A 27,657-nucleotide genomic window follows, 5' to 3' on the forward strand; every position below is an offset into this window, starting at 1 on the left:
TTAAAGTCAATCTAGTAACCATTAAGTTACCATTAAGTTATCCAATTAATCTGCATTATTATAAAAGTTGTATTATGTGACTACACTCATCAAAACATACATCAATTTTGACTATTTACTTTGTCAACTAGTTAACTATACTAGAATCAAGGCATTTCACAGGGAATTTGTTTAAAATATAATGAACTCACTTCTAAAGTAATTGCATGAACTGATATTTATTAAGAAATAAAAACATACTTAAATATTAAAATTTAATCAAGTCTCAAAGGAATTGAAAGATTTACGAAGAAGACCAGCATTCATACTTATAAAAAATGTACATAAAAAAACACAGCAGTTTTGCATTCCGATGGCCCCAAAGAGCAAAACAAGGGAAATAAGTGTAAAAAGGAGTGTATTCATCATTTTCAGTATCACCTCTATTCAACAAATCACTGTGTGTACAATAGTAATATTGTTGATAGTTTACTTGAATTCAAGGTGTGGAAAAGAAGCTAATTTACAGTAGCCCCAAAATGAAAAATTCAAATGAAAACAGAGCAGAATGAAAAAAGAGAATATGAAAACAAAATTAATTGGAGTCACTTGCTTTTGATAATGCCCTCACTTAGGATAGTGGGTGCGAGGATTTTATAGTCTCACAATCCATATTCCATTGATTTCATCATAAGCTCACTTCTTCCACTTTCATCAAAATATAACACAATATCACACTCCCTTTTGCACCTCTGAACTTGGAAGCCCTAACCTTTTACATAACAGAAAATAATGGAAACTGTTTTTTTTTGGTCTTCTAAACAGCAAGACATTAAAGGGTGAACCTTTACCCTACTCAGCCTGTATAAAACATGCATTCAAAAGGCACTCATTTTATCTTTCCCACAAATGAAGCATTGTGAAATGGCCATTCCGAGGATACATTTAACAAAATATTAGGTGAAAAAATTAATTGGCAAAAATTGAGTAACAAGGCACCATGTATTATCATCTACCACAAAGTGAATATGGCGGTGAAATAAAATGTTTTTGAGAATATTACATAGAAATATCAAAGAATATACCTTCAGTATAGTAACACTGAAAATGAGACAGAAACTGAAAAAAATATTCCATATAGGAAACTTTTTATTTTTGATTAGCTTGACCAGAGACTGAAGCATGAAGATAGGAACTTATTTGTATTCTCATAGACTTAATCCACTTAAAATTGCAAGCAGAAACAGTTCTGTAAAATATCTACAACAATGTAAATAACTGTTCCTTTAATTATGCAGCAAGAAACAACATGAAATGAAGCAATGTGCAAGGGTTCAGGGTCCCTTCTAAATGTATTATCTATTCTCTCAAAGCCCCATCTTCATTAATTGATAATCCATCATTAATAGTTGACTGGATAAAACACTTTTCAGAAGTACTGACAGTTGTTGGTCCTCAACTATTGCCAGCCTCTCAGACTTTTATGCATTAGGTTGACTTATTACATGACATCCTACGAGTCAACAATAAACTACTGTGATGCTGACTATTCTAACAAGTAACTCATTTTTTCAGTAAAAAAGTAATAACTCGGAGAAACTCTACTTACTGCCTTTTGTATACTACGAAATGAGTTAAGATTACAAATTAGCTTCACCATCTGATTGCAGTCAAATTAAACTTAGATAAAAATATAAACAAAGATAAATGTTCTGAACAATTTTCTTTCAAGGTAAAGAAAAAAAAATACCCCTCACAATGAGCAAAAGAGAATGTGTCATAAGTCTTTGTGTGTGCTCATATTCCTAAGGTTCATTGTTGGCTTGCACACTGGCACATATAGTATCCATATTATTTTTGGATGATATCCTCAGTAATCTTTCAAAAAAATAATTCACTCATTGAAGTGACCACTTGGTACGCCTTAATGAGACGGGAATGGAGGGATTATTAGGTCAAGGCAAGGAGGGGACTTGCTTCCAATGGTATCACCTCTTCTGCAAATGCCACAAATATGACAGGTATGAACATTTCTGAGAAGGCACACAACAATTATAATTTCAGACAACAACTCTGACATTATCTGATATCAGTGGGTACTGTACCCACAGCTAAAGAATATCAACCATCACCTCTTGGAAAATATATGCATGGCTGACTATCACTAGTGTGTGAAATTTGGAAGCAGCATAATTATAAAAAAACTAATGTGAACATTCCCACCAAAATTTTCAAATTAACATGTTCCTGCAAACCTGAACCATGAATCCATAAAAAATAAGAACACGAGAACTACAAGTACTAATCACTTGGGCATAGCACGTTATGTACTAACATTGACATAACTGAATGGAAAAAATTTGAATCAAGTATTTACAAAGTGTCTCAAATAAATAAAAGTATCTTATGAGAATGAATATTTTATATAGCATCACTATAACACATTTCCAAAAATGTAATCATTACAAAAGTTTTCGTCTTTAGATACAACCTGTTATTATTGTAGTAGAGAATTTGTACCAATTTCATTTTATTACATTAACGCTTTGAGAAAAATGTGAGGGTATATTTTCCACAGCATAAGTATTAAAAGACATAGCGTTAATTCTATGTCCCCACGTTAACAAAAAAATGATATTAGGACCTGAAATTATGAATTAGTTATTTATGGTGTCTTTTCCAAATATGCATGTGCAATAGTGATTATAATGTCCCCAAGGAAATATTTGGGCACAATGAGGTGTACAACTCAGGAGTTGTTTACAATAACACAAAAACTTAGTCTATTTTTCAGAATCAATGTAAAATTCCATAAATAAGTTATTTATTTCATAATAAATTTAAAACTAACCCTCAAAAAGTTGCTATACCTTGACTGAAAGGGATTTTAAAGGCTCAATAAGTAAAAGTTGATTTCTCAATGGATAATACCTATATGAATGATTATGGCTTTGTTTTATATTACAATGAGGTTGAACATGTGTCAAAAATTAAAAATGACACCCATACACAACCAATCACAATAGAAAAGCTAAAATATATTAATTTTAAGAGTTGATAAAGAAATATGAGTCACTGACATATATTTTACAAATGGATTGGCTGAAGTGATGAAAATGTGATATTCTAAGACACATAGCAAACAAAAAGGTTCTCAGACTTCCATGCAATACGCTATACATTTTGCATAATTTTAGAGGGCCCTTGTTTCCTAAAAAGTCTCTTCATTTCTAGATTAAAAATATATTACCCTTCAGGCAAACAGGGATTTCAGTGATCCCAGTGAAAATGGCTACCCATGCCATTAGTATCTTTTAATATACCCCACCATCATATCTAATCTACCTAGGACCAACATATTGCTTAGCATATGAATAAATTTGTACCTTTCAGAATTATTTTTATGCGCAACAATTTCATCTGCACTATTCTGAAACTTTGGTTTGTAAAACAGCATTAAAAACCCTTCGCTTACAAACCACTTACATTTCATATTAAAAAAAGATCTGTATTGTTGCCTCCAATCTATGTTGGTGATTGGGTTCAGTTCATTTCCCTTTCTAACATACTACCAGCTGAAAATAAGTTTATTTTACTCAAGGTATTTTTTGTTATGTTTGTGCTTGGAATAAATTATGAAAACAATCCATTGCACTCACAAAGTAAAAGAATACTTCATTGCTCATTGATATTTGATGGTCTGGCATTGCATAGTCAATTATCACTTGGTTATTACACTCATTTCATACAGAGTTATAACAAATGGGTCACTGCACACCATCAACCCATTGACACAAGCTCTCACGCATATATACATGCACATCCACACATACGTACAGTAAGCACACAAAGTGCACACACGCTCTTGCCCACAGAGGCACACACATTCTTAAGTGTGAGTACACCAGTTTCTTAAATTTTTTTCTTTCTCTTCAAATCACTGAAATTTTTCATAGTTGATATCACACTTTTATTAAAGATTTAATGGATCATTATCAGACGGTGTTTTTTTCTCTTTAAATTAAAATTTCTTCTTTCTCTCACGCAAGAAAGTCAGGATCACTGAACTCATTGTCACTCTCTTCCTCCTCATCCCCCTCTCCACCACAATTCGCACGTTTTTTCCGCTTTTTGTGCTTGTGCTTTCTATGCTTCTCTGAGCGGTGAACCTTATGAGGTTTATGGTGCTTGGAGTCTTTCACATCTGGTGGTCTTGGGGGCACAATTGTCAACTTTGGTATTCTATGCACAATATCCTGTAAGAAAGAACACTAGTTGATGAAATATACAAAACAAATAACTTCATCCTAGATCATAAATACAAAGATTTTCAATTGATGTAAATTCAGAAATGCAAATGAATAGGTGTTAAAATTTCCTAGGGGATGGTATGTCTGGTGACTAGGACCGTTGCCTCACTAGAATTAGAAACGTATAAACAACCTGGCTAACAAAAAAACCTCATGGGCATAAGTTACTGATGACCTACTCCTAGAGTGAGGATAAACTTTATAATTCACAACCTACTAACCATTTTGATCTATAGCTATAGCTGGGAAAATATTTGGCAGAACATAGATTGACTTAATGACTACTAAATAACAACTACTAGGAAACTTGAGTGCATATATTATATATTTTTAACCCATAAAATAAGAATCCCACACAAAAAATCTAATGAGTAGAAAACCATTATTTTTACAAGAGATTTTGCAGAGCATAGTGATGTAAAGGTTATTCCAATTAGAGTGAAATTCACCCTAATTGAGAAGAAAAACATGGGAGGCTATTGGTCTAGAAACATATATTATGATACACCTTTCAAGAATTTGGAAAGCAGAGCAAACAATTCCTGAATCTGAAAAAAGCCTAATGAACTAGATCATATGATATTAATGCTCCTCATGAAAGATATCAAGAAGTTGTTTGTATTTAAAAAGACCACAGCATAAACATTGGAAAGCAATCAGAATGAATCTTTCTCCACTGAAAATGTACTTGAAATCCAATTCCAGGGTATTTTCAAAGAAAGGCGCTTAAAAAACCTCATTTCTCTTAAAGGACAAATTTACCAACTACTGCAATAGCTGGAAGAAATGCATTAAAAAAAGTTAATCATTCACATTTTTGAGATATGAATGGTCTTATGGTAAATATTTAAAGGGAAAAGGCAACCTATAAAACAATCTACCAACCTTCATACCAAAATCTCAAGATGATCTTACGGGTACTAACTTTAATACTATATTTATAAATCAGCTTTGCTCTATTACAATGAAACACACTGCATGTGTGGGCATTCTACTTCTGGGTCTTTCCACCTCCAAGAGTAGTGACAAAACTTTTATCAAGAATATCAACTTTTGTGGAGAAACCTGGAATAGGTGCTTCCATTAACCTCACGATTTGAAAACCAACAGAACACACTGCATATGGCTACCACAGTGGAACTGCTATAGGCTTATAATCAGCGGATGCTTAAATTGGGAAATAATCTATCTGGTAGCATTATGAAGGATAAAAAGAAAGCATCATATACCCTGCTATGAAAAACATGGGCCAGTCAAGGAAGTCAACTCACATATAGCTAATCTTCAGATTGTATATTGCTCTCAGAGCAGAATGGCACATTCTTTGGCAATCATAAAAATGAAGAAGCAACATTCAGTATCCTTGAAGTTGTTTATGAAATTATTTTACCACTAAAATTTATGTGGTTAAGGATAATTTACCCTTAAATTAAATTGAAATAAATGACTGCATTTTCTTTCCTTAGTTTACTGTGTTATGCACTTTCAAAACGTTCAGAAATGGGTTTTCATAAATACTGCTGTAAGGGCAACACCGCCTCAAAAACTAAGCACAAGTCAAACAACCTGGTGATAATCCTACAAATGGGATTTCAAAATGATCCATTACATTCATCACCATATTTCTTCACAGTTAAAGCTGAGAACAATCACGAAGAAAGAGCATTCCTTTATATGGTTAAATGCAGAAGGATTCTAAAATGAAAGCTTATTAATATTATTCTACCATGAAGACCTCAGTCACCATGAGAGAAGTAAATTTAATTTGTCCTTGTTGGGTGTATGGCAGTCCATTGGGCAGAGCATTCAGTTCTAAACATGATTAGACTTGTGAAACTCAGCTATTAGGGTTCTGCCAAGAAATGTTCGACTCTATGGATGCGGGAATAGAGGTGGATGCTATAATAGTCGACCTGTCAAAAGCCTTTGACAAAGTTGACCACGATCGCTTAATGCTTAAGATGGGCCAATTGCCACTACACACAGATGGAAGAGTAATCTCTTGGGTCAGAAATTTCATGGAAGGTCGAACACAAAGGGTAAAATTAGGAGACGTGTATTCTGAAAAAGCAAGGGTAACATCGGGAGTCCCACAAGGAAGCGTACTTGGCCCGCTATTGTTTTTAATATATATAAATGATCTCCCAATAAATATTAATTCTCAGTTAAGACTTTTTGCAGACGACTGTATTATCTACAGGAAAGTCGAAAATGACAGAGACTGTGACAAACTTCAGAGGGACATTAATAAAATGGCAGATTGGGTGACAAAAAATGGGATGGATATTAATGTTAACAAATGCAAATCCATCACTTTTAGCAATAAGGTAAATGGAAACCATAGGGAATATAAATTCTCAGAAAATGTCATTCCTAGAAGTGATACTGTCAAATACTTAGGTGTATATTTAACTAAGGACTTAGGGTGGGGGCTAAATGTGGAGTACATCTATAAGAAAGCTTTCAAAACTCTTCATTGGGTAATGAGAAACCTCAACGGGAGCGTTAGAGCAACCAAGGAGAAGGCTTATCAGACCCTAGTAAGACCAATTTTAGAGTACGCTTCTCTTGTATGGGACCCTCATGAAGAAGGTCATATTAAAAAACTGGAAAAGGTGCAAAGAAAGGCTGCCCGATATGTACTGGGGAAGCATAGGAGGATGGAGAGTGTGTCTGAAATGCTAGAAACGCTGGGCTGGGAACCTCTAGAATCTAGAAGAAAAGTAAGCAGACTTTGTGGAATGTTCCGAATTTTGAAGGGGGAGAAAGCTTGGGCAGATCTTAGGAAAGAGGCGGGGAACCCAAATTTTATAGGCAGAAATGATCACAAATTTAAGATAAAATGCCGGGCACAGAGGACAAATAAAAAAAAATTTTCTTTTCTAAATAGAACAATTGTTGAGTGGAACACCTTACCTGCAAAAATATTCGAGCCCTTTCCTAACAGAGTGTATACTTTTAAGAATAGATGTAAGGTATATATGTAAAAATTTGATTTATGTGTGGTGTATGGTATTATATGTTATAGCTTAATTTTTTTTTATGTATCTTTTTTTTCTTGCTGATTAATGGTTGTAAATGGGATGAGGATTCACTTGTTTTGTTAAAGAGATCTGTGTTTGTCTGGTTTTATGTATTATCTTTTGCAATTATTTGGGACTTGTGTGCCACCTGACAATGTCTATTAGCACATGTGTATTTATAATAATAATAATAAAAAGTGGCCGCTTTGTGATATCAAATCCCAATGACCCAGGAATCCATTTCACCTTCGCTTTGTGATTTTCCAGGTACTAGATCATTCTGGGGAACCACAGGAGGCACAGAGAATAAGGAACTGGCCCCTCTATGCTGATGGGTGGATTTCACATGCTTTAGGGCTTAGTATTAGGTGAGCTTTGCAGTCGTATATCAAACAAGCCTTTGGGTTGTTTAATGTTGTATTTTGTTGCCTTTGTTCAAATATCATAAAAAACGCTAATTGATACAACAAAAAACAACTTAAGGTTTGTCAAAGTCCAAGTACTAGCTGTTCAACATCAAAAAAAGCTGGATACCCATAAAAGAAGTTTACTTGATTGCAGATATTTTATCAGTTCCACTGACAGACCAAGAGTGAGTCACGCATGCAATGGCCAGGCAGAAAAAAGTCTCATCCCAACATCAAAGCTGCCCTCCACTGCTGCGATTCACCAAAAACAACTATGTCATTTCACTCGACAACTTGAATTGCCGGTCCCGGTGGTGGTGGGATTGCAGGTTTGATTCCTGCCTAGGTGGGTTTTACTCCACCTAGGGCAAGGCTGTATGTAATTGTGTCAAATGTTATATCATTGTTCAAAATCTGATGTCAAGGCCGAAGTGCTCTTTTGGAACTTATGCAAAATGAATAAACCCCATTCAACCCGCACAAACTAGGAGCTCATCTTTTAAAAAGCTATAATTTTTAATGATCTTAATCAAACAAAATCGATTACAAATTTAGTTGATCAAGACTTTTCTTATACATTTATGATCTGAGTAAATTGCATATGAGCCATGATGTTCAATTTGGCTCCATTCCTGAGAACATTTCAGGAAAGAGATGGTCCATAGATAAAGTTACATTGCTCCCAATATATGTATAACAAATTCCATGAAAATCCTCAAAGCCATTCCTACAAGATGCCATTACAAATAAGACTTAACTAATAAACAGTCTGGAATAAAACAAAGTACCCTTTGTGCAAGCAATAATTTCTTATATCTTTTTCACAAGTCAAACCAGCCCATATACATTTAGACAATCACATTGATAGTCCAAATATGTATGGGCTCATTTAGAAATAACTAAGGGAATTAAACTGGTGTTGCCCACTAAGTAATTAGTTTTCACCATAACAATGGCAAATGTGGATACACACACTAAATATGACTCATAACTCAGATTTCCACTTGGTTTTACAGCGAAGCAAAGCATTTTTTTACCACCAGTTGAGACAGGAGATTTATTTTAACATTATCAATTATTGCCCACAGCAGTTATCTGAACATTATTGTTTTTAATCTGCTAAATATACAAATGGAACAAAAAGTTAGCACTGAATGTATGTACCCGACTAATTGGAAACATATTCTAGTGCTCAAAACACGCTCCTTTCAAATCTGGCATGCACATGGAAGGGAAGTACCAGCAGATTTTTACTCCCCTCCATTCACACCAGGAATATTTTTTCTTGAAGGTTTGTCCTAGTCCAATGAGTGCATATTTATTAAATTTTGGTTCACCAAATATTCACTAATATGATACTTAACGACAAGAACATGCTTTAACAAATACAGGTATTATACCAGAAATAGAAGGAAATTGATTTTTTTCAAGGATACTAGATACTCTCACTAATTTATATTTTGGTATATCTGCCTTCTCTCCATAATATCACCACTAACTACATAAAATCTTGCCTAGATATGTAATCACATATTTTAAAAATCAGCGTGAACCATACAGCATGAATCTACTCACAGCTCCCACGGTATACATTTTCGCTGTTTTTGCGATTTTAGATGGTGTTAATTAAGGCATTTTTCACTGAAATGAACATTTATTATATACATATACATGTACTTACTCTTGTGTGGTATCATATTTTCATTATAATTCCTTTACTCTGTTGCTGCTATCGCAAAACTCACTGTTTTTAACAATAATATACATTGATTTTTGAAACTATTTCATTTTTGTCGACTTTCATTGGTAATTCATTGTTCCTCATAACAGAAAATTTTATTTAGGCTTATGATAAAGCTTACTACCTCGATCTAGTCTATTCCAATACTTAAGACCTTGCTTTCAAAATGGAAAAGCTGTTCAATAACTTGTATAATTTAATACAATTTTTATTTGCTAATTTTCACTGATTTGACTCCAGCATTGCATCAGTGTAGGACGTTACAAGTTGAAAAATGTTCAATCCCCCTATGACAACAATAGAGGTAATATGCCATTAGGCATAGAAATCTTGCAGAACAAATCATCAGCCAAGCTTTCATAATGCTACAAGAGGCTTCTGAAGAGTCTGCTCTTTCCTATTGAATGAGTAAAAGTTTGCTTTAAACATTTAAGAAGGGGAGATAATTTACAGGGCAGGAGAACCTGGAGCTACATTCACTGCTTTTACAGAAGTAAACATCAGCACCGCTTTTGCCATTTTGAGATAATCTCATGAAATAACGTGTGCAACGTCAGAAATATTGAAAGGCACATTGGATGTCGTCCAGATGTTAGCAAGAGAAAAAGTGCACATGAGATGTGTTTTTCTGCAGAGGGTTTTGAGACTTCTCCAACCCAAACAACAAGACATTTGAATGTAGGTCTGTCCACAGTTGAAGTTGATGTTACAGGAAGATGAAGATTTTTTTTTTAAGTTCATCACTACACATGAAACTTGGCCACATCATTTTGATCCTGAGACAAACCGAGCATCTGTGTTAATCTCTTAGATTAACAACACAAAAAAGAGCCAAAGTGGTAAAAAGTCATGGTCATATTACTTTGCAATACTCAGGGAATGTTGTATTAGTATGTCATACCAGTACTCACTTCTATAAATAGAGCATACTACAGGGATGTACTGAAAGTTCTCTGAGGTCATTTCAACTGGAAAAGGCAATGCAACATTATACAGAGCCACAAAAGGTAATAAAACTGTGTTCAATGATTAGTTCTGTAATGTGGTCTGTTTCCAGTTTGGTAACATCTGCTACATTTTGAATACAACTTTTCAGGATTAGCATTCACTGGATCTAAGGGCTGCATTCTGGGATACCTTAAGTAAGTAGTTCCTATCATTTCTTTTATTCATTCATTTATATCAGTTATATTTTCAGTTAACCCATTTTTAATAAATTTAATTGCATTCAATGGATCAAGTAAATGTCCCTGGTAGAAAGTTTCCTATAGTTTAAGGATAATCCACTTTTAATACATATTTATTTGATTTTAAACATTCGATGTCTAACAAATAACATTACATTTTCAATCAAAATTCAAAACTATTTAGCTTGCTATTAGTATTTGAAGACTGCCTTTTCAAATCAATTATGAGTATCAGTTTTTATGCACATCTTTATAGCTTAATGTGGAACCCATAGAAACACTTGTCAATTACTATGTTTACATTGATTTTTCAATTTCATACAAATTACTGCAAGCAAAATGAATAAAACCATTTCATTGAATAACACTACTTTAGCAAGGATACCAATCCAAATGGTGAGAAAAAAAGCATCTTCACCAATACAAGTGCAAAAAGTTAAACATTTTTCATTAACTCTAAACAGAAGTATTCCATATATTTTAAGTTTTAAATTTATTAATGGATTTCAAAGATAGGAGTATAAATCTGAGCCATAGAAAAAAACTATTCATTTCTGATTATTACAAGCAACAGTATTTGGTATTATTTTTCTTTACAATTAAAATATTTATTTTCACTGGACGCGCATTATTTACAGTAATCTACTCAATTATCAGGTAGAATTAAAATTGTTTACACTAACAAAAGTGACATTTACCAATAATTCAGGGATGGATTTCTATGGTTCAACTGTTTGAATTCTGATAACTATAAGGCATCTTCTATAAAAGATTTAAATAATGGCATGAAATGTATCCCTTCTGATTTGAATCAGTTAAAAACTACATGAATTGTTTATGGTTAAATATGATGGCTGATGAAAAGTGATAACCAAATTCCTTTTGAAAGAGTGGTGCTAATGATGAAGTTATTTGTGGGACTTAGACAACACATTACTAGCCCAAGATTACATAAACGTGGAATCACATTGACAATTTAAGAATGATTAACACCGCTGGATTAAATTTCACTTGGCAATGGGAAACCATGGAGCATACTCCCGAGACATAAGCCCTTCTGCCTTTAACTTGCTTCCAAAATATAGAACCTCTCTGAGAACATAAGTTTCATAGGCTTGTTAAATGTTGCAATTTTTAACATTTGTCCATTGCAATATTAATGACAAGAGATCTGCCGGCTGAATTAGCAGACCTCCACAGGTGATTTACATTAAGGGTATAGACAGTAAAATACATGTTAAAAAAGATATCTATATTCTTATAAAGCACATCATTGCTAGCCGTTTTCAGTACAAGCCCTGTAAAAATGCATTATAGCTATTCATGACCAGAATTCTTTGGCATCAAATTTCCAAATATTATTCATCCAAAAATTGTCAGAGATTTTTGGGGGTTTACTAAAATCCAGGGGGCTTTCATTCAGGCAGACTAATTGGCCAATAAATTGGGAATTGTTTATAAGAATTTTGAAGGAGCTAAAACTGGCGGAAAACTAATTTTAAAAATCCAATGGATTTTTAGTATTAGAAAGTGGATAGATTTTACAGTATTAAGACTCATAATTGAAATATTTCATATAACAATGATAGATATTGAATCAAATATAAAATAGCATAATTATGGTACCACCATACTGTGCAAGAACCTATGGTATGGTGAGAGAGACCACTTCACATTTAGACATCACTTAAGAGAAATACTCAAAAATATGGCATCAAACCACATCCTTGGTGGCCTAAATGGCTTTCATGATACATATGTAAATTAGCTTCAGAAGCAAAAAAGAATTGGGGTTTCCCAGTTGAAGGGCATTAAGTGTTGGAGGTAATTAAAAATACTGGCAATGGTTTCAATATGGGCTGTTTTTACACTACTGCAGGACCCATTAACTTTTATCATACAAAATGAACAGTACACATTCAAATGCACCTTCAGCAAAAGCAGATAATAAAACCAAAATGACGTGATAGAAAATTTTAAGAAGAGTGAAATAATTGAAAGCACATGGATCTACATTTTAAAAGGCAAAAACAAGAGAGGCACCTAAATGATATCCTCTTAATTTTGAAGTAAAAAAGGGGCACATGAAGAGTCAAGAAAAAGCATGATTCAGTTGCCCATTATAGTCAAGTCAAGGACCCTAAGTTATGGCATAACACCAGATATTTTCACAATTTTTCCATTTCAGTTGATGTTTACTCTGATTCCACCCCATGGTAGGCAGACAGGGCCAGCCTAGAGTTACAAACAGACCATATTTGACCATTCAATGTCGAAAAACCAATATATGAAGCAGAGGTCAACAACACCGCTATAGTCCTTAACCATGTGATTGTGGTGGGACCAAGAGTAAACAGCAATCAACCTCAATAACAACCAATTTTCAACCAAGCTCTAACACATGCCCCACAAAAAGGGAAAGGATCATTGTTGGAGAATAACGAAACAAATAATGAATCAATCAGTTGAGATAAGTTTACAAAAGGGACAAGTTTCCACGCACACACAGGTGGAAGTAATCCACTGCAAAATTGTTGAGTAGCATCTAACCAATTAACACTAGAAGGGTTGGTCAAGAGATTTCACTCGAAAAGAGCAACATGCTGGCAGTGGAAGATGTTGGTCATAAAGAAAATGGTTAGATGGACATGAGATAAGGAATGATTTGGTAGATCTGCACTTCACTTCTAAAGGAGTCATCCAATTTGTGAATAATGGGTGGTATAAAAGCAAATAACCTGATCAAATGATGCTTTACAATTTCCAATTGCTAAGCTATTATTTCATTCAACAAAAATAGTCCCAAGGGCCATACCCAGAACAGAAAGGATGAAAATAAGATGAGTTAAATATAGTACTGTGAAAGTACAATATTTAATTAGAAATTTAATCTGTCGGTGACTTTTAGAGCACAAATACTTCACCGTGGGTAAAATAATTCTCTCCTGTGAGTCATGAAACATTGATTACATTATATTTTATGATGACTTGAAATGAATAACTGGCATCGATCTCATGAACTTCCTCAAGACAAAACCCATTTAGGATTTTGATTTAAATAAGTCATTTAAGGGTAACTACCAGTGTTCTGTATGAATTTTGTTAAATACCACTGTAAACAAACATATATTAATCAATAGATCATGGGTAAAATTTTCATGGGCTAGTGATGATGAATAACCGCATGCTTCAAAACCATTTCCTCCCAGAAAATTTTCAACTTAAAAATGATCATCACCTTTTCAGAGTCACCTGCTTCTTGCTGCTGATACTGTACTTCATTAAGGGGTAAACTGACTCGGGCATCAATGCCTGAGGTGTCTGAACCAACTACTTCTACATTCTGGACATCTGGACAGTTGGGATCTGTTTCAGTAGGAACAGCATGGTCAGGTGCTTGCGCTGATGCTTTTGACTTTGAGCCACCTTCAGCAACCAAATCTTCTTCATCAGCATCACTTGGATCAAACCTCAACATAAGCTGCTTAAACTGAAAAGAAAATTACAAAAAGAGTTATTATAAAAACTGTATTATCTTCACAATGCCAAACAATTTACTTTTTATACTCTTTTGCTTTGATTGATTATTATATTAGGCACAATTTGGCTGTATTCTCATCTGCGGTGCAATGAATCAATAAAATAAGTGATTTTAATGCTTGGTACAAAATGCATTTCCAACCAGAGCTAATACACAAATAAAAATGATCAAATACTCAAAAAGTGGCATGTGTACAAAATAAAAAATATAACAATACTGACCACACGCCACATTTTCTAATGCTGCAGAAACATAAATATCGTATCATCTGATAAACAATCGTTTGATCGGCAACAATTCAGATGCAATTATTGTTCTAATATTATTAATTACTGCTTTACATAATATGCCATGATCATTTTCCAAGCATTCTTTTCCAAGTTCCCATCCTACAACTAGCTCTTGAATTTTCACACCTTAATGATACATTTAAAACTACTATGTGGAGTTAATTACACTATAAATATCAAAGTCCTAAATTGCAGTTTCACTGATGACCACAACAGAAAGCATTAAGATGGCACAAACAAGAATACCACCAGAGAAGTAAATAATTTTTCTAAACTGTAATTACCAATTATTTTTTTCTCTTTAATACTCTCCAAATATGAAGTGTAGAGCATGATTGAAGGAAAAGGAAAAATCCAAATTGACCTTTCCAAAATTTTTTCAGCATAGGTCAAATCAGGAAATTTATTACCCAATTTAGATATGCCACTGGTCTTTTTATCCCTAAGTAAAATAAGATTAAAATTCTAATTACTGGATAATGAAATAAGAAACAAAACACGGTACAAAGCAGAGTCCATTAGCCTCATATACCTGATAATGTTATATATCGACTAATTGTGGACATCTGTGGGCAGGGTTGGCCTATAATACTCTGGGTTCCATAAAAAAAACAAGAAAACTTCTAAAAATGAACCTCTCTCTGATGGAGGCCAAGAAAAGTAGCTAGAAGCATTTAACAGAGAAAGACCTAAATTGGCAGGCAATGCAAGATAGGCGGGCAGAGGCCCTGAGGGAGGACCTACTCACAAACAATGCTACAAGCATGAAGATCACAGAAGATGCATGGCAAGGATGTACTCTGTCATAGGGTGGTGCTTTTTCAGGGCAGACACCTCTCACAACAAAATCTGTGAAACTGTAGCAACAACTTGTAGAAAAATACAATTTTTCACAAATCACGAAATAAGAGGGCCAATACTCTCTCCACACAACAGCCCACCACTTTGTCAGCAGACATTTGGTACCTGATGAGGCCAACCTTACGAATGGCAGTAAGTAGGTCATGCTGACTGAGGCTTAAGACTGTGATTCATCCACATCCTACAGGCAGCGAGAGATACATCCATTAATTGATTGGCATACCCCTCCCCTCCTTCAGTATTACTGCTAACTAGACATTTTCTGATCACCTTCCCCAACCTCCACATCTCGGGTTGTGATGCATTTGTGTACCACAGGCCTTGAGCAGACATCTCTCACAAAATCTGTATGACTGTAGCAATAACTTGCAGAAAAGTAAAAGTTCTCACAAATTCCAAAATAAGGGGGCCACCGACACCTACACACTTTTCCAGGATCTCAATATTCCTTCACTATTGCAAACAACCAATAGCATCTTGGCTGACCTACAGATGCACTGTTGACCCACAGATGACCTACTTTGCTCAGTTATACTTATTATGCATGACATGGATGATAATGACATCACTTTAAATTTCTATGCACTTGTTTACTTCCACTGTTATAATGGAGTGACAAGATATTTTCTGGTCTTGAGATACTTGGCTTACAATAAGAATTTATGGAATATGTGTTCTAGGATGAGTGAAATTTACCGCACCAATTTCAGCTTAAAATAAAAACTAATGGAAAATGGTTTATAGCAATAGGGAAATTTATGGTATCAACTATTTCAGTATCCATACTTGAATTTCAAAAGGCCCAGAACATATACTTGCTTCCATAGGCTGCATTTGCTTAATTAACCCCCAGCCAATAACATTTGTCACTTATTGATTCACTGATGATGGGAGATATTTTTACTGGTTTTAGGTTGTCATCATTGCACAGACTTTCAAAATATCTGTTCAACATGTCAGCTTTGGCTAGACTGCTTGGAAAATATTTTGTCATCCTTATGTTTTAATGACTCAATGGCATTTACCTTGGAATTCTTTAGCATATGGCCAAAATAACCAGTATTTATATCAAGTAAATCACTCCGTATGTTTTCCTTAAATTTATGCAGGGTAGAGCAAAAATGTTTTTTGAGTGCAAGGCAGCTGAAGGACTTTTCTCTCAATTCACTGCTAGTTATGATTGAATTTTTGAAAATGGTGGGTAATTTTCTCTGGTTCCTCAAGGCCTATATCACTTCACTGTCATACCAATGAAGGCTGGCATGGATGACAGACCAGGCGATGGAATGACTCTGTCTTCCACATCTTCAAAACTCCTCAGGCTCATTAATAAGTTTCTTCCCTACAAATTCACTCTATTCCAAAAGGCTGTTCTCCTATGTCTATATTCATGCAGCTCCATTAAATAGGGGTATCACTACTAAAACAGTATTTATAGCCATGCAAACAAGTATTCATGGGGATTGGGATCGGCATTTTCAATTATCTCTTCAACAAAAGAGTTCCTGATTCAAAACTCGGTCAAAGTATGTGCCAAAGAAAACCCACAGCCTAGAGTATATTAAGTGACTGTTCTGAACTTACCTCCAAGTATTGCTGAATCAAAGATCTTTTGGATGTTTCATCCAGATAACCTGTAGGTGATCCCTCATTAAGTTTTTGAAGAGTTGCCTTTGGATCGAAGCACGATGTATTACGGCGGTTCACAGTCTTTTCATAAACCTTTGCAGATTCTGAGGGAGAATACTGTGCAATTTTTCTGAAAATAAAAAATGCATCCATGAATATACATGATAGCATTAGTGGGGTCGAAAGAGACCTATCTTCTCAAATGCCCGATAAATACACATTTTGTTCTGATTGAATATATTTTATCCCTTTTAAAAACATATCAGTTATTATCTATTGCTTTGCTACTATTTATCTAATTTAGATAAGTACTTTTGTTCCCCACTACACTAACTGTTAATGACTGGGTACACTAGTAAAAAGGAACAAGATTTGGTAAATGAAATTAGTACATATTAGGAGATGTGTGAATGTTTGGATTCAAATAAGAATAAATGCCTCTGAAAAAGTGAAATAATCATTTGGTAACCCATGACTGAATGATACTGGTGGAATCTTTGGAAAAACAATCAGAAACAAAGAGATTAATTAATTTATAGCCCACGGCGGCAAGAAAACACATGAATCACTATGTTCAATCACAAATGAATAATGAGTTCTTGAACATAATCCTGAACAACTAGGACCCCTTCGATTACTACAGGCTCAACCTGACAAAATACAATTTTAATTGAATAACACAATACTACTCCAAGCAACCTTATTTTTGGTACTGTTGAAAAAAATTTATTTAATAAAATTATTTCATTTTTCAGTTAGGATTTGATACAATATAATCCCAGGGTGCCTAAAATATACATTTATATGGTTTACTCAGAGTTTTAGGAATTAAAAGAACTGCTGGTGCAAATGCAAGTAGGAATGCACTTTGGTATCACCACTCACATAAAGGAACATGTTTACTGGCAATGTTTAATCAGTTATACCTAAATGAACCTATAAAAATTCCAGTAAATGACTATCAATCAAATAAGAATACATCACAGGTTTTGCAGATTATTCTGTAAGATGTGGTCATAAGATATAACTCAATAAGAATTGTCAAGCCCACCAAAATTTCCTGACATCTTTGCCTGAGTGCAATCTTACCCCAACATAAGAAAGTACTAATGACTTTATACTACATTGGGATGTTTTGGCATGTCCAAGTTGATATTCAGTAGAAATTTTAAATGTAGTTCAGCCCACATTAGGTGCACTAACATTTGAAAATTTATTTTTTTTTCACCTTGAGGAAAACCTGTTTCAGTAGAAACCACATTTCCACTATTACCATATAAAATCAATTACATATTTCCTGTAAAGGCCAACTAAGAAAATTTCCAGTTAGATTAGATTTCACTGATTCACAGAAAACCTTTTCAAAAAGAAGAATGGAAGCCTTACGCATCAGTAATCCCATATAAATCTTTGAGGTGTTGCTTCAGAACCAGGAGCAACATGCAGCCTTGAGATGCTGTAATGCACTCCTGAAGAACACTTGTGTCCTCGGGTAGACGTGCCACAAGCACATTCTCGTCTTCATCTTCATCCTCCTCTTCATCATACCGTGACGCATTCACATTGACCACCCTTGAACTGGAATTACACACAACACCACTCGGATCCTTAGTCTGTGAGGCCACAAAGGAGTTGGTCCCAGGCTCACTTAAATCTGTAGGCACATTAAGATTATTTGGGTCTTCCACAGGTGCATTTCCTGCCAGAGGTGCTTCCAAAGGTACACCTGGCTGTCCCTCCTGAGATTTATTTGTAGGGAGTAGGGCCTGAAAAACAGCAAGATGGCACATTATCATCTACTTTTGACACAAAATATTCCATCATCTAATCACACACACACACACTTGAAATAACACAAAATACACAGACAAAATATGATATAATAGTTGACCTAATATAAATTATCAATATGGAAAGATTTAATTGTTACAATTCCTCACAATTCTAAACCAAGGACTCACCTCTCGAAAGGACTGAAGGAGGTTTGTACCTGATACAGATATCATAATATCAATATGATGAATAATAAACAAAGGCTCATCTTGAACTTGGAATGGAAAATATGCCATATTATCAGCCAAATACAGCATTTGCGATAAACTAGTTTTCTGAAAGAGACATCAATGGAAAGTCATTATATATTTCATTCACTTTGCAAATATGTACATGCATGTATACTTCAATTCACAATTCTACTTACCACCTGCTCATCAAATTGTTTCAGTATTGATGAAGCTATCGCTCTTCTCTGCTGCTTGGTATTCCTAAGGATAGAGTACAAGAAACCATTCAGGGCACTGGGAACCTCTCCTTCCCGTATCCGATATCCTCGTACAATTCCCTCTCCTAGCACAATCTTCTGAAGTTTATATGAAAGGCGAATTCCCAATTGTGACTTCATGTGAATAAATCCCGGGTATTTCTTTTCTATATCTTGAAGCTGTTTATCTGCACTATGACTGACCATCATTTCAACATCTGTGCTCATGCAGATAAGGTATGGTACAATCTGAAAGTAACCATAAATTTTTAGGTGTTAAACAATGGCATTACACAGCACAAAAAGGCAAGAAGTAGGGGGAATAAAAACAGGCAGAGCTCAAATAAAAGATTATTTTCCATTTAATCCAATGGTGAAATTATTGACATTTTTCCTGATAATTGCTACACACTAATTGAATTTGGTAATTGCATTTCCTAACCTCTCACATTTGCAATGGTTTCATAATATTTACTGAATCAATACGTTAACATACCCAAATATCTTGGGGGCCATAGGGCAGATCCAAGTTTTTAGATGGTAGAAAACTTAATGCCAAACTTTGCAGGGACTGAAGAGGATGCAGGAGAGAGGGTCTGGCCCCTTGCTGAATTTGCATGCAACATTGCAAAGCCTTTACTCCCATCATATTCTTGAGTTAACTTCTCCAGACGATCCCATACCCATGAAGGCCCATGTTATTGCTAATATAAGCGTCTGCCATGAAAAGAATGCCAACTGAGGGTGAACCCTTACTGTTTTGCAAACCTTGCATTGGTCTGGCAACCAGAAGTAACTCTTCTTATAAGCCACAGGGTTGCTACTTCATGGGATTTCCATGAAATATTACTACGTAAATAATCAAGTGGCAAGTCTCCAAAACCATGTGCATCCAAAATAGAGAACACGTAGATGCTGAGTTTTAGCTGTCACTCTTTAAAGTTGGCCCCTACCTCATAGAGCAATGGAGCACCTGATTGGTGTCAAGTACACATGAAGAGCCAGTCCCAATGATATTTGAGAATAATAATAGTTGTAAAAGGAAGCCCCTTTCACCCTTTCATTCCTTCCGGGGCAGATTGTTTGGTAGTTTTTTATGAGATGGCTTAGCCATGTATCTGGGAATGGCATAGATGGTATGATTTATCACAACATGGAGTGGAATTATGTTAAAAGTTTAAAACATACTCTCAACTATGCATTTACTCATCATGGGTTCATTTTATTTTTCCTATTATTATAGCAATGAGACCTGAAGCTCTAACATTCTACTTTCCAGAGATGACATGACATTGCCATGACATTTTTGTTGCTGAGAGTGATTTGAAAAGAAAAGCTTATAACACCCATCCTCTGCTTACTACTCATTGCTAGGTCTCCCATATTAAGTAACCAAGAGTGAATTGAACAGAATTTTTGTTTACTTCTTTGGTGTAGGTACACATCTCAGGAGCTCCAAAATAACAAAAACACATTTACACAGCAGTTATGCTTCAAATTTAAACCCGCATCTATCTATCTACATTACTTTTGATACCATTGCTTATTTACAGTCAGCCTATATTAAGCTGGCTAAAAATTTGATTTTGATGATGAGCTGGTCAATAATTACACTATTTCAAAAAAATTCAGTTTGGATTGATATAACATTTCACAATTTATCCAAGCAATAGCATAGGTTTAAGTGACAAGAAATTAAAACATGTTACATGCAATGAGTCATTACATTATTTCTGGAATCAGGTAGTTTTTAATAAGCTAAAATATGGTAGCTTTTAATATGCTATGCCAAAACAAGATTTTGACTATAAGTACATTAAAAGTAACTGAATTGTTGTAACAGTTAACTTACATGCCCCACTAGCTGTCAAGTAAGATACGCAAATATATAGTCAAACTAACATTTTTTGAACCAGAGGAAATACCATGCATGTATTATAACATTACCTGGACGGGATGAACCAGCCCTTGCTGCAGAATGAGCTGGATAACTTTAAGAGCTGCATGTCGAACTGAAACATATGGATGAAGAAAAGATTCCAGAATTTCTTTCAGGTACAATTGAATGACTGTGCTGGCCATACCAGATGAAACATCGTTCATTTCCTTCAAATTCTCTGATTTTGATAGCTTGGCCCCTGTAAGAGAGAATTTGATTCACATATATCCAAAGACAAAAAATATAATTTCCTAACACATTACACAAAAGCATCATGCAATACAAATCATGATGCAAACACCTTCAACCTTAATGCATACAATTGCAAAAACTCATTAATTATATTTTTTTCTTCACTCTCATTAAATGTACATTTCCCTAGACAAATTGAAATTGCTTAAACATGCAATAAGGATTTTATGAGTTGAAACTACATTAAACTGGACATTGGTGGACATTGGCTTACACAAAAAAGAATAATCGATGATAAAAATAAACCAACACTGGCCTTCTTTTAACATATTCAATGCAGATGTCACTTATGCAAGTTAGGATGTTCTATTTCCTGTGGTGGGTGGTATATGCCATTGGACTTCTCACACTCTGATTGCTCTTATACCCCTGTTACAGATGAAGAACCACCATTATGCCATATGCAGATGGCATATATGCAAATCATGGCTGCCTCTCTCCTGTAGCAGTTGGTATACATGATGCTATCTTGCACTTCCAATCTTGCCATACCCTCATTAGAGAAAGAAATCAATTATGCCATCTGCATTGAATATGTTAATGACACAAAGATTTACACTTACATTCTTGGTCCTGTTTAATCATCCGCCTCTCCTCCTCTTGGAGGTATATTTCAATGTTGTTCAGGACCTGCAACAATAAGGCACAAGAGTCCTTGTGCTGAGAGAAAAATTGTTTAAAATTTGGAAATGAAATTGATAATCATGCTTCAGGAGATTGTGAAGCAGCATTTATTAGTACCTCCTAAAGATAATCTCCAAGGATTAAAATCACCGTGCAAAAAAGCTGACTAACCTGGACAATAAATAGATTTTAGATTTTTTATTAAAAACTCATGTAAAACTACCATTCCAAACCATCAACCCACAAACGGTAGTTGAAAAATCTATTAGTCTCATTTCATTGGAAAAAAAAGTGATAATAGCTAATTTGTCATCCATGCCTGTTTGGATTTAGGTCAAAATGATAATTTTTTTAGAATCCATACACAACAATAAAAGATATTGGTGAATTTATTCAGTGACTGTGACTGGAAATTACCCAAAGAATAATCTCCAGTCACAGCCAATTGTTGATGCATACTTTTTACGGTGCATTACTTGAAATATTCTCATATGTATATCCATATATTACAATCACATGTCAATGATAGAGCTAGAGTCAGTGGTTAATAAAAACCCTGTGAAAAGGTGCCAAAGTTCAATCTCAATACCAACCCGCCATGAAAGAAGGCTGGAAATTTGACTAATCAATACCTTTTACCCAAAAACGACATTCAAATGGACTGTCTTATGAGGAGATCATCAGCTATTTATTGAGGAGAGTAACCAAAGTGTTCCTCTAACTATTGAATAGGAATGGCAAGAAGTTGAGAAAAGATTGGGCCTTCCCCTATCCCTCGGTCAATTCTCTCATGGCTAGATAATGCAAACAAATTGATACCATTTCCTTTTCTAGCAAATCTATTTTATTATGAAAACATTTACAATACCAATTGAAACTTTTTAGTGAAAGAAGAACAGAGGATGAAAAAGGTAATATATTGAAATCAACATTGGTTCTTGGAGCATAACTTACACATATTTCAGCTTAATTTAGTTGATGATAGGAATTGAGAAAATGCCTTCACAACTACAATGCAAAGATCCAATCATCTACAGGAGAAATACGAATGCGAATATTTATGGGCAAGAAAAGAGATGATTCCCTTAACCAGAAATGACCATCAGGAGAGTAGGAGGGGTGAAACTAGCAAAGTGGGAAGTTGGAAAGCAGGGTGCATAACATACTGGATGGTGCAAACATTTTCCCATTTTGCTTGAAAAAATATTGGTGGATCTTAAAATGGGTGCATAATATAACCAGTAAATTAATCACACAAACTAATAACATATGTATTTACAAGCCTATCATGCACAAGAAAACATTTTCAAGAAAAATAATCAAAATCTAAATGATCCATTTAACCAGGAAAAAGGGATGCTTAAAAGGGACAAATGACCCTTGACTTGAGCATATGAACTAGCTGGTCACTTTTGAAAGTTTTGCCCAGCATGAACTTGTCCAACTACTATACGAACAGAATTTATGTTTTAAAGAATAAACTACTGCTATCTTGTAACCTTTATAATAATGCTTTTTCATTTACCGGGATTTTTAAAGGCAATGGTGAATTTTCATTTGTCAGCAACCGATGATAAAGCGTCTTCAATTCTGTGCCAAGCATAAAATCATAATGCCTTATACAGAGGGAGCCAATAGCTTGCAATGTGTAAGACTGCATGTCCTCATTAGGCTGGCGTACAAAATACATAAGAGTTTCAAACACCTGATCTTTAATGTCATCCTGAAATCAGAGAGAATATTATGTATTAGCAATATTTATTATAACAAATTCCTTCTAATCATAAGACTACAGCTAATGTCTAAATTCTTTAATGAGATGGTTTCATAGTTTCAAATGGCTTACACCTTGATTGGTAGTACTACAACTCCATCAGCAATTTGCAAATGTTTTAAAAAACTTTGTTCAAGAACAATAAAAAAACAAGCTGCATGCAACAATTATGGTTTGAATACCTTTATCCATTTACCTAATGAATCAAAGTAATACTTTCACCCAACAGAGGCTATCTTGAGTCATGATTACATACAAAAAGCACAGACACAATTTTTGCTTTGCCTATGAGGTATACACTGTGAAGAGCATTACATACTATGAAAAATCTAGAATAAAATTAATGGTTGCATGGCATACACTAATAATATTTTGATCCAATTTGCCATTTATCAATTCCCTAACATTTTTGACAAGACATTTTCTCGTTCTATTAAGACATCACTGTAACGAAGAATATGACTGCAAATAACAGATTCCACAATGGAATCACCTTTTAAGATGCAAAATTCATTGATAATGGTTGGATCATTGGCTAATAGAATAAGTGAGTCAGCAGGCGCACAAAAACAGCCCATCACGATGGATGGCACCTATCAGTATCCAATTTCCATTCCATTAACCCATATATAACAACAAAATTCCACATTAAAATATTTCTGGAATCTATCAACTGTCTTTCCAAGGGATTAGTATAATGGAATTCAATTAACTAATTATCAATATGCTTTCATTACCTCAATATACTGAAATACAAATACCTAAAGGAAAGAAAATTAATGAAAGTACACATACCATAGAAGTACAGGTTTACAAGATGTGATTTTATTATAAAATGCTCAAAATGCCACAACCTTATTTCAGAGGACAATATACATAAGAGCTCTAAGCAGATATCAACATTTAATCATCAAGATAGCAATTTATAATGCTCAGACATTGTTGAAAGGTCAAACTGTAGATTTCTCTTTCAACTTTCAATAACTGATAATTCATTAAAACATATTAGAAAGGCATTTTTAAATAAAATCAAATCCTTTTCTTATAAAATGCAAGCGTTAAGGAAATTGCTTTTTATGGAATAAATTTTTTTTATTAAATAAAATTGCAGCTATTTAATAAAAACTATATTTCCTACTTAATTTACAATTAGCGGGAAAATTTGTGACCATGGTATCAAAAATCTTCGTTTGAGAAGAAACTGAGAAATACTAATAAATCAACTTTCTACTCTATCAATGATTTTCTTAAAAGGAATAATTAACATTCTTGATGTAATATGAGCTACACATAAAATTATTTATTTTTTTAACTAATGGATTTGACCCGCCCATTGTCATGATTATAAAATCCCAAACATTGGATAACTATGAAGTTAATCTTATCATTTATTTTAATCCATCGCTCATAAAAATTACTCACTGTGTGACAAATTTTCTTCTGTTATATTGTATCTACAGCACATTATAATTGTTGGACACTGTAGCATATTTTTAGTGCATTGTTGCACATGTTTAGTGCATTGTAGCAGTCTATTTTAAGCACATTATATGATCATCATTTTGTTGATGCTTTTTATTCATTATGTGACCTTCGGAAAAATTCACCACATTCACAACTCTACATATGATTGAACCCACATTGCAATCAAAAAGGTGAGGCAAGTGAGGAGGAAAAAATTACATTCTATACGGAAAAGCTGGTTAAGGAAATGAATAATTTAAGCTCTTCTAATATTTTCTCATTTAGCATGGATCTAATTTTTAATCTTACTTGAGGGACTAAATACTAATGTAAAAGCAATTTTTTCTTTGCCCACAATTTACAATTTACACCTTTTTCCTAGGTCCCTATAAAAGTAAATAAGGGGTTTTACTGTGTGCAAAGTTTTACTGAGTTACTATATTCAAGGTACATTCAACAACTTTCTGATGTGAGCAGAATATTTAAAAAAATATATATCCAGAAATGTCTTTTAATCATGACTAAATCTCAACATGCAAAATTAAAATGGACAACCTAAACCCATGAGAAAATATGAAAATAATAAAGAAGATATCTTACCGGCAGATCTTGCCTAACTTCCTCTTGAGTAAAATCAAAATGTCTCAAAAGAAGACCCACTGTAAAAAGAGCTCTCCGAAAAAACGGTCGGCATTTCAATAACCTTGGATCAGTCGGCTCTTTTTCATGCACCAGCTTAAAGTCGGTTAAGTGTCCTGTAAAAGAAGATTAGTTCCTTCAGAAATTACAGAAATACAAAGCTTAATAATTTAAAAGTATCTATGCAAGATTCTTACATTAGCATTAGAAATAATGTAAATTATATCTATTATTCACCAATGTAGATCTTTTGAGAGCTCAAAGCTGTTGTATTAACCCAAAAATTAACTAGTTTTTTCTGAGGGCAAGAGAAACCATGGAATAGACTTGATGGTTTGAATAGGGACTACAACAGGAACTTTTAAACATAAATACCTGGACAAATGTGAAATTTTAAAGAAAAGCATGAGACAATATATGAAATTTTCAAATCAGACTATGAATTCCTTCATAAAGATCTGGGTACATTGGATTCTTCTACTCTGAATTTTCTGAGGTAATGAAGGGATAAAGACACATTATGTGAATTGACAACAAGATAATACAAACTTTTAAATCATTTCAAACTACATCTATAATTGATGTGAAGTGATTGTTTCTTTGCCCATTAGCATGCAGTCCATTATCAATAATTGTTTATTGAACTTTTATGGCTTCCTTTCTTTACCATACAATGGATTTCAGCAGTTATAACGCCACTGTGTTTTTTACCATATTTTTGCCATTAGCAATCCCTATTATAATTCCCCAACAAAGAAAATAATTCTTCCAATAAGTTGAATTATAAGTGAAAATGGAACTCCCACTTGCCTAGAGAAACAATGCAATGTGACTTTTTGGAAGAATAACAAATGCATGACCTCACCAGTCCAGATAATCATGCACGGATAATTAGGTGATGGATAATCAGCAGCTTGCTAATTTTTCAATGGTAAAATGAATTTTTAATGAAGCAATTGAGCAGGATTAATGTTACAGATCCTATCAGGAAAATTTACCTAGCCTCAAATCTCATCAATTTGCATTACACATAATATTCAGTTTTGGCAAATGCACTATTCCACACATAAATTTGGTGATTTAGTGGTAAAAAGCTGCTGATTGTTTATGGATATAATCTCTTTTAACAACTGGAGTTCACCAGAAATAGAGAACTCCCATAAAAATCCATAGAAACATTCATTCCAATAAAGATACTTAGTAATTACCGGAGACTGCTTCACCCTAATCAAATTTAAAATGCAAGTACAGTATTGATTCCCTTGAGATACAAATATATATTAACATTCTTTACCACTTCAGTCAAACCAACTACCACTACTCAGAAGCATTTTGCACTTGATTATTTCCATAAAAGCAAAACACCCACAGCACTAAAACATGAAAATCAAGTGATGATATCAAAAATGTACTTTAATAAACACATACCATAGTATTTTCTAAAACAATCCCTGATGAGCTTGAAATTGCGGGTAACATTGTTGACAACAGAACCTAAACAAGAGAGGCAACTGCCCACAACAGTCTTATCATGCTGCAAAATGAGCTTCACAGAATCTTCTTCCAACTGTGCGAGGAATGTATCACTTGGGTGCTCCATCAATGGAACCACTAGCTCCAGAGTTCTTGCAACATTACTAATAATTTGATAATCTCCTTGAGTCTATAGTGAGGAAAGTAAACAGGAAAAACATAGTTTATGAATATACCAGAAAATCATGGATGATTATAGATTCT

At 34.2% G+C, this 27,657-nt stretch overlaps 1 protein-coding gene across 1 annotated transcript in view; it reads right to left on the bottom strand.

Annotated features, from left to right (window-relative positions):
* Positions 1-270: 270 nt before the first annotated feature.
* Positions 271-27,657, bottom strand: part of Nipped-B (Nipped-B cohesin loading factor) — a 141,319-nt gene continuing 113,932 nt past the window's right edge. Inside the window, exons 21-31 of the mRNA XM_071583297.1 lie at positions 27,349-27,583; positions 25,882-26,036; positions 23,569-23,766; positions 21,983-22,079; positions 21,176-21,366; positions 19,169-19,477; positions 18,930-19,076; positions 18,355-18,734; positions 16,924-17,098; positions 13,886-14,137; positions 271-4,235 (exon numbers count right to left, since the gene is read on the bottom strand). Coding sequence (XP_071439398.1) covers positions 4,020-4,235; positions 13,886-14,137; positions 16,924-17,098; positions 18,355-18,734; positions 18,930-19,076; positions 19,169-19,477; positions 21,176-21,366; positions 21,983-22,079; positions 23,569-23,766; positions 25,882-26,036; positions 27,349-27,583 — 2,355 coding nt within the window. The 3' untranslated portion in view covers positions 271-4,019. The remainder of the gene's footprint in view (positions 4,236-13,885; positions 14,138-16,923; positions 17,099-18,354; positions 18,735-18,929; positions 19,077-19,168; positions 19,478-21,175; positions 21,367-21,982; positions 22,080-23,568; positions 23,767-25,881; positions 26,037-27,348; positions 27,584-27,657) is intronic.

Source organism: Hetaerina americana, unplaced genomic scaffold, assembly GCF_022747635.1.
Source record: "Hetaerina americana unplaced genomic scaffold, ioHetAmer1.1.p SCAF_13, whole genome shotgun sequence".
NCBI classification, from domain to species: domain Eukaryota; kingdom Metazoa; phylum Arthropoda; class Insecta; order Odonata; family Calopterygidae; genus Hetaerina; species Hetaerina americana.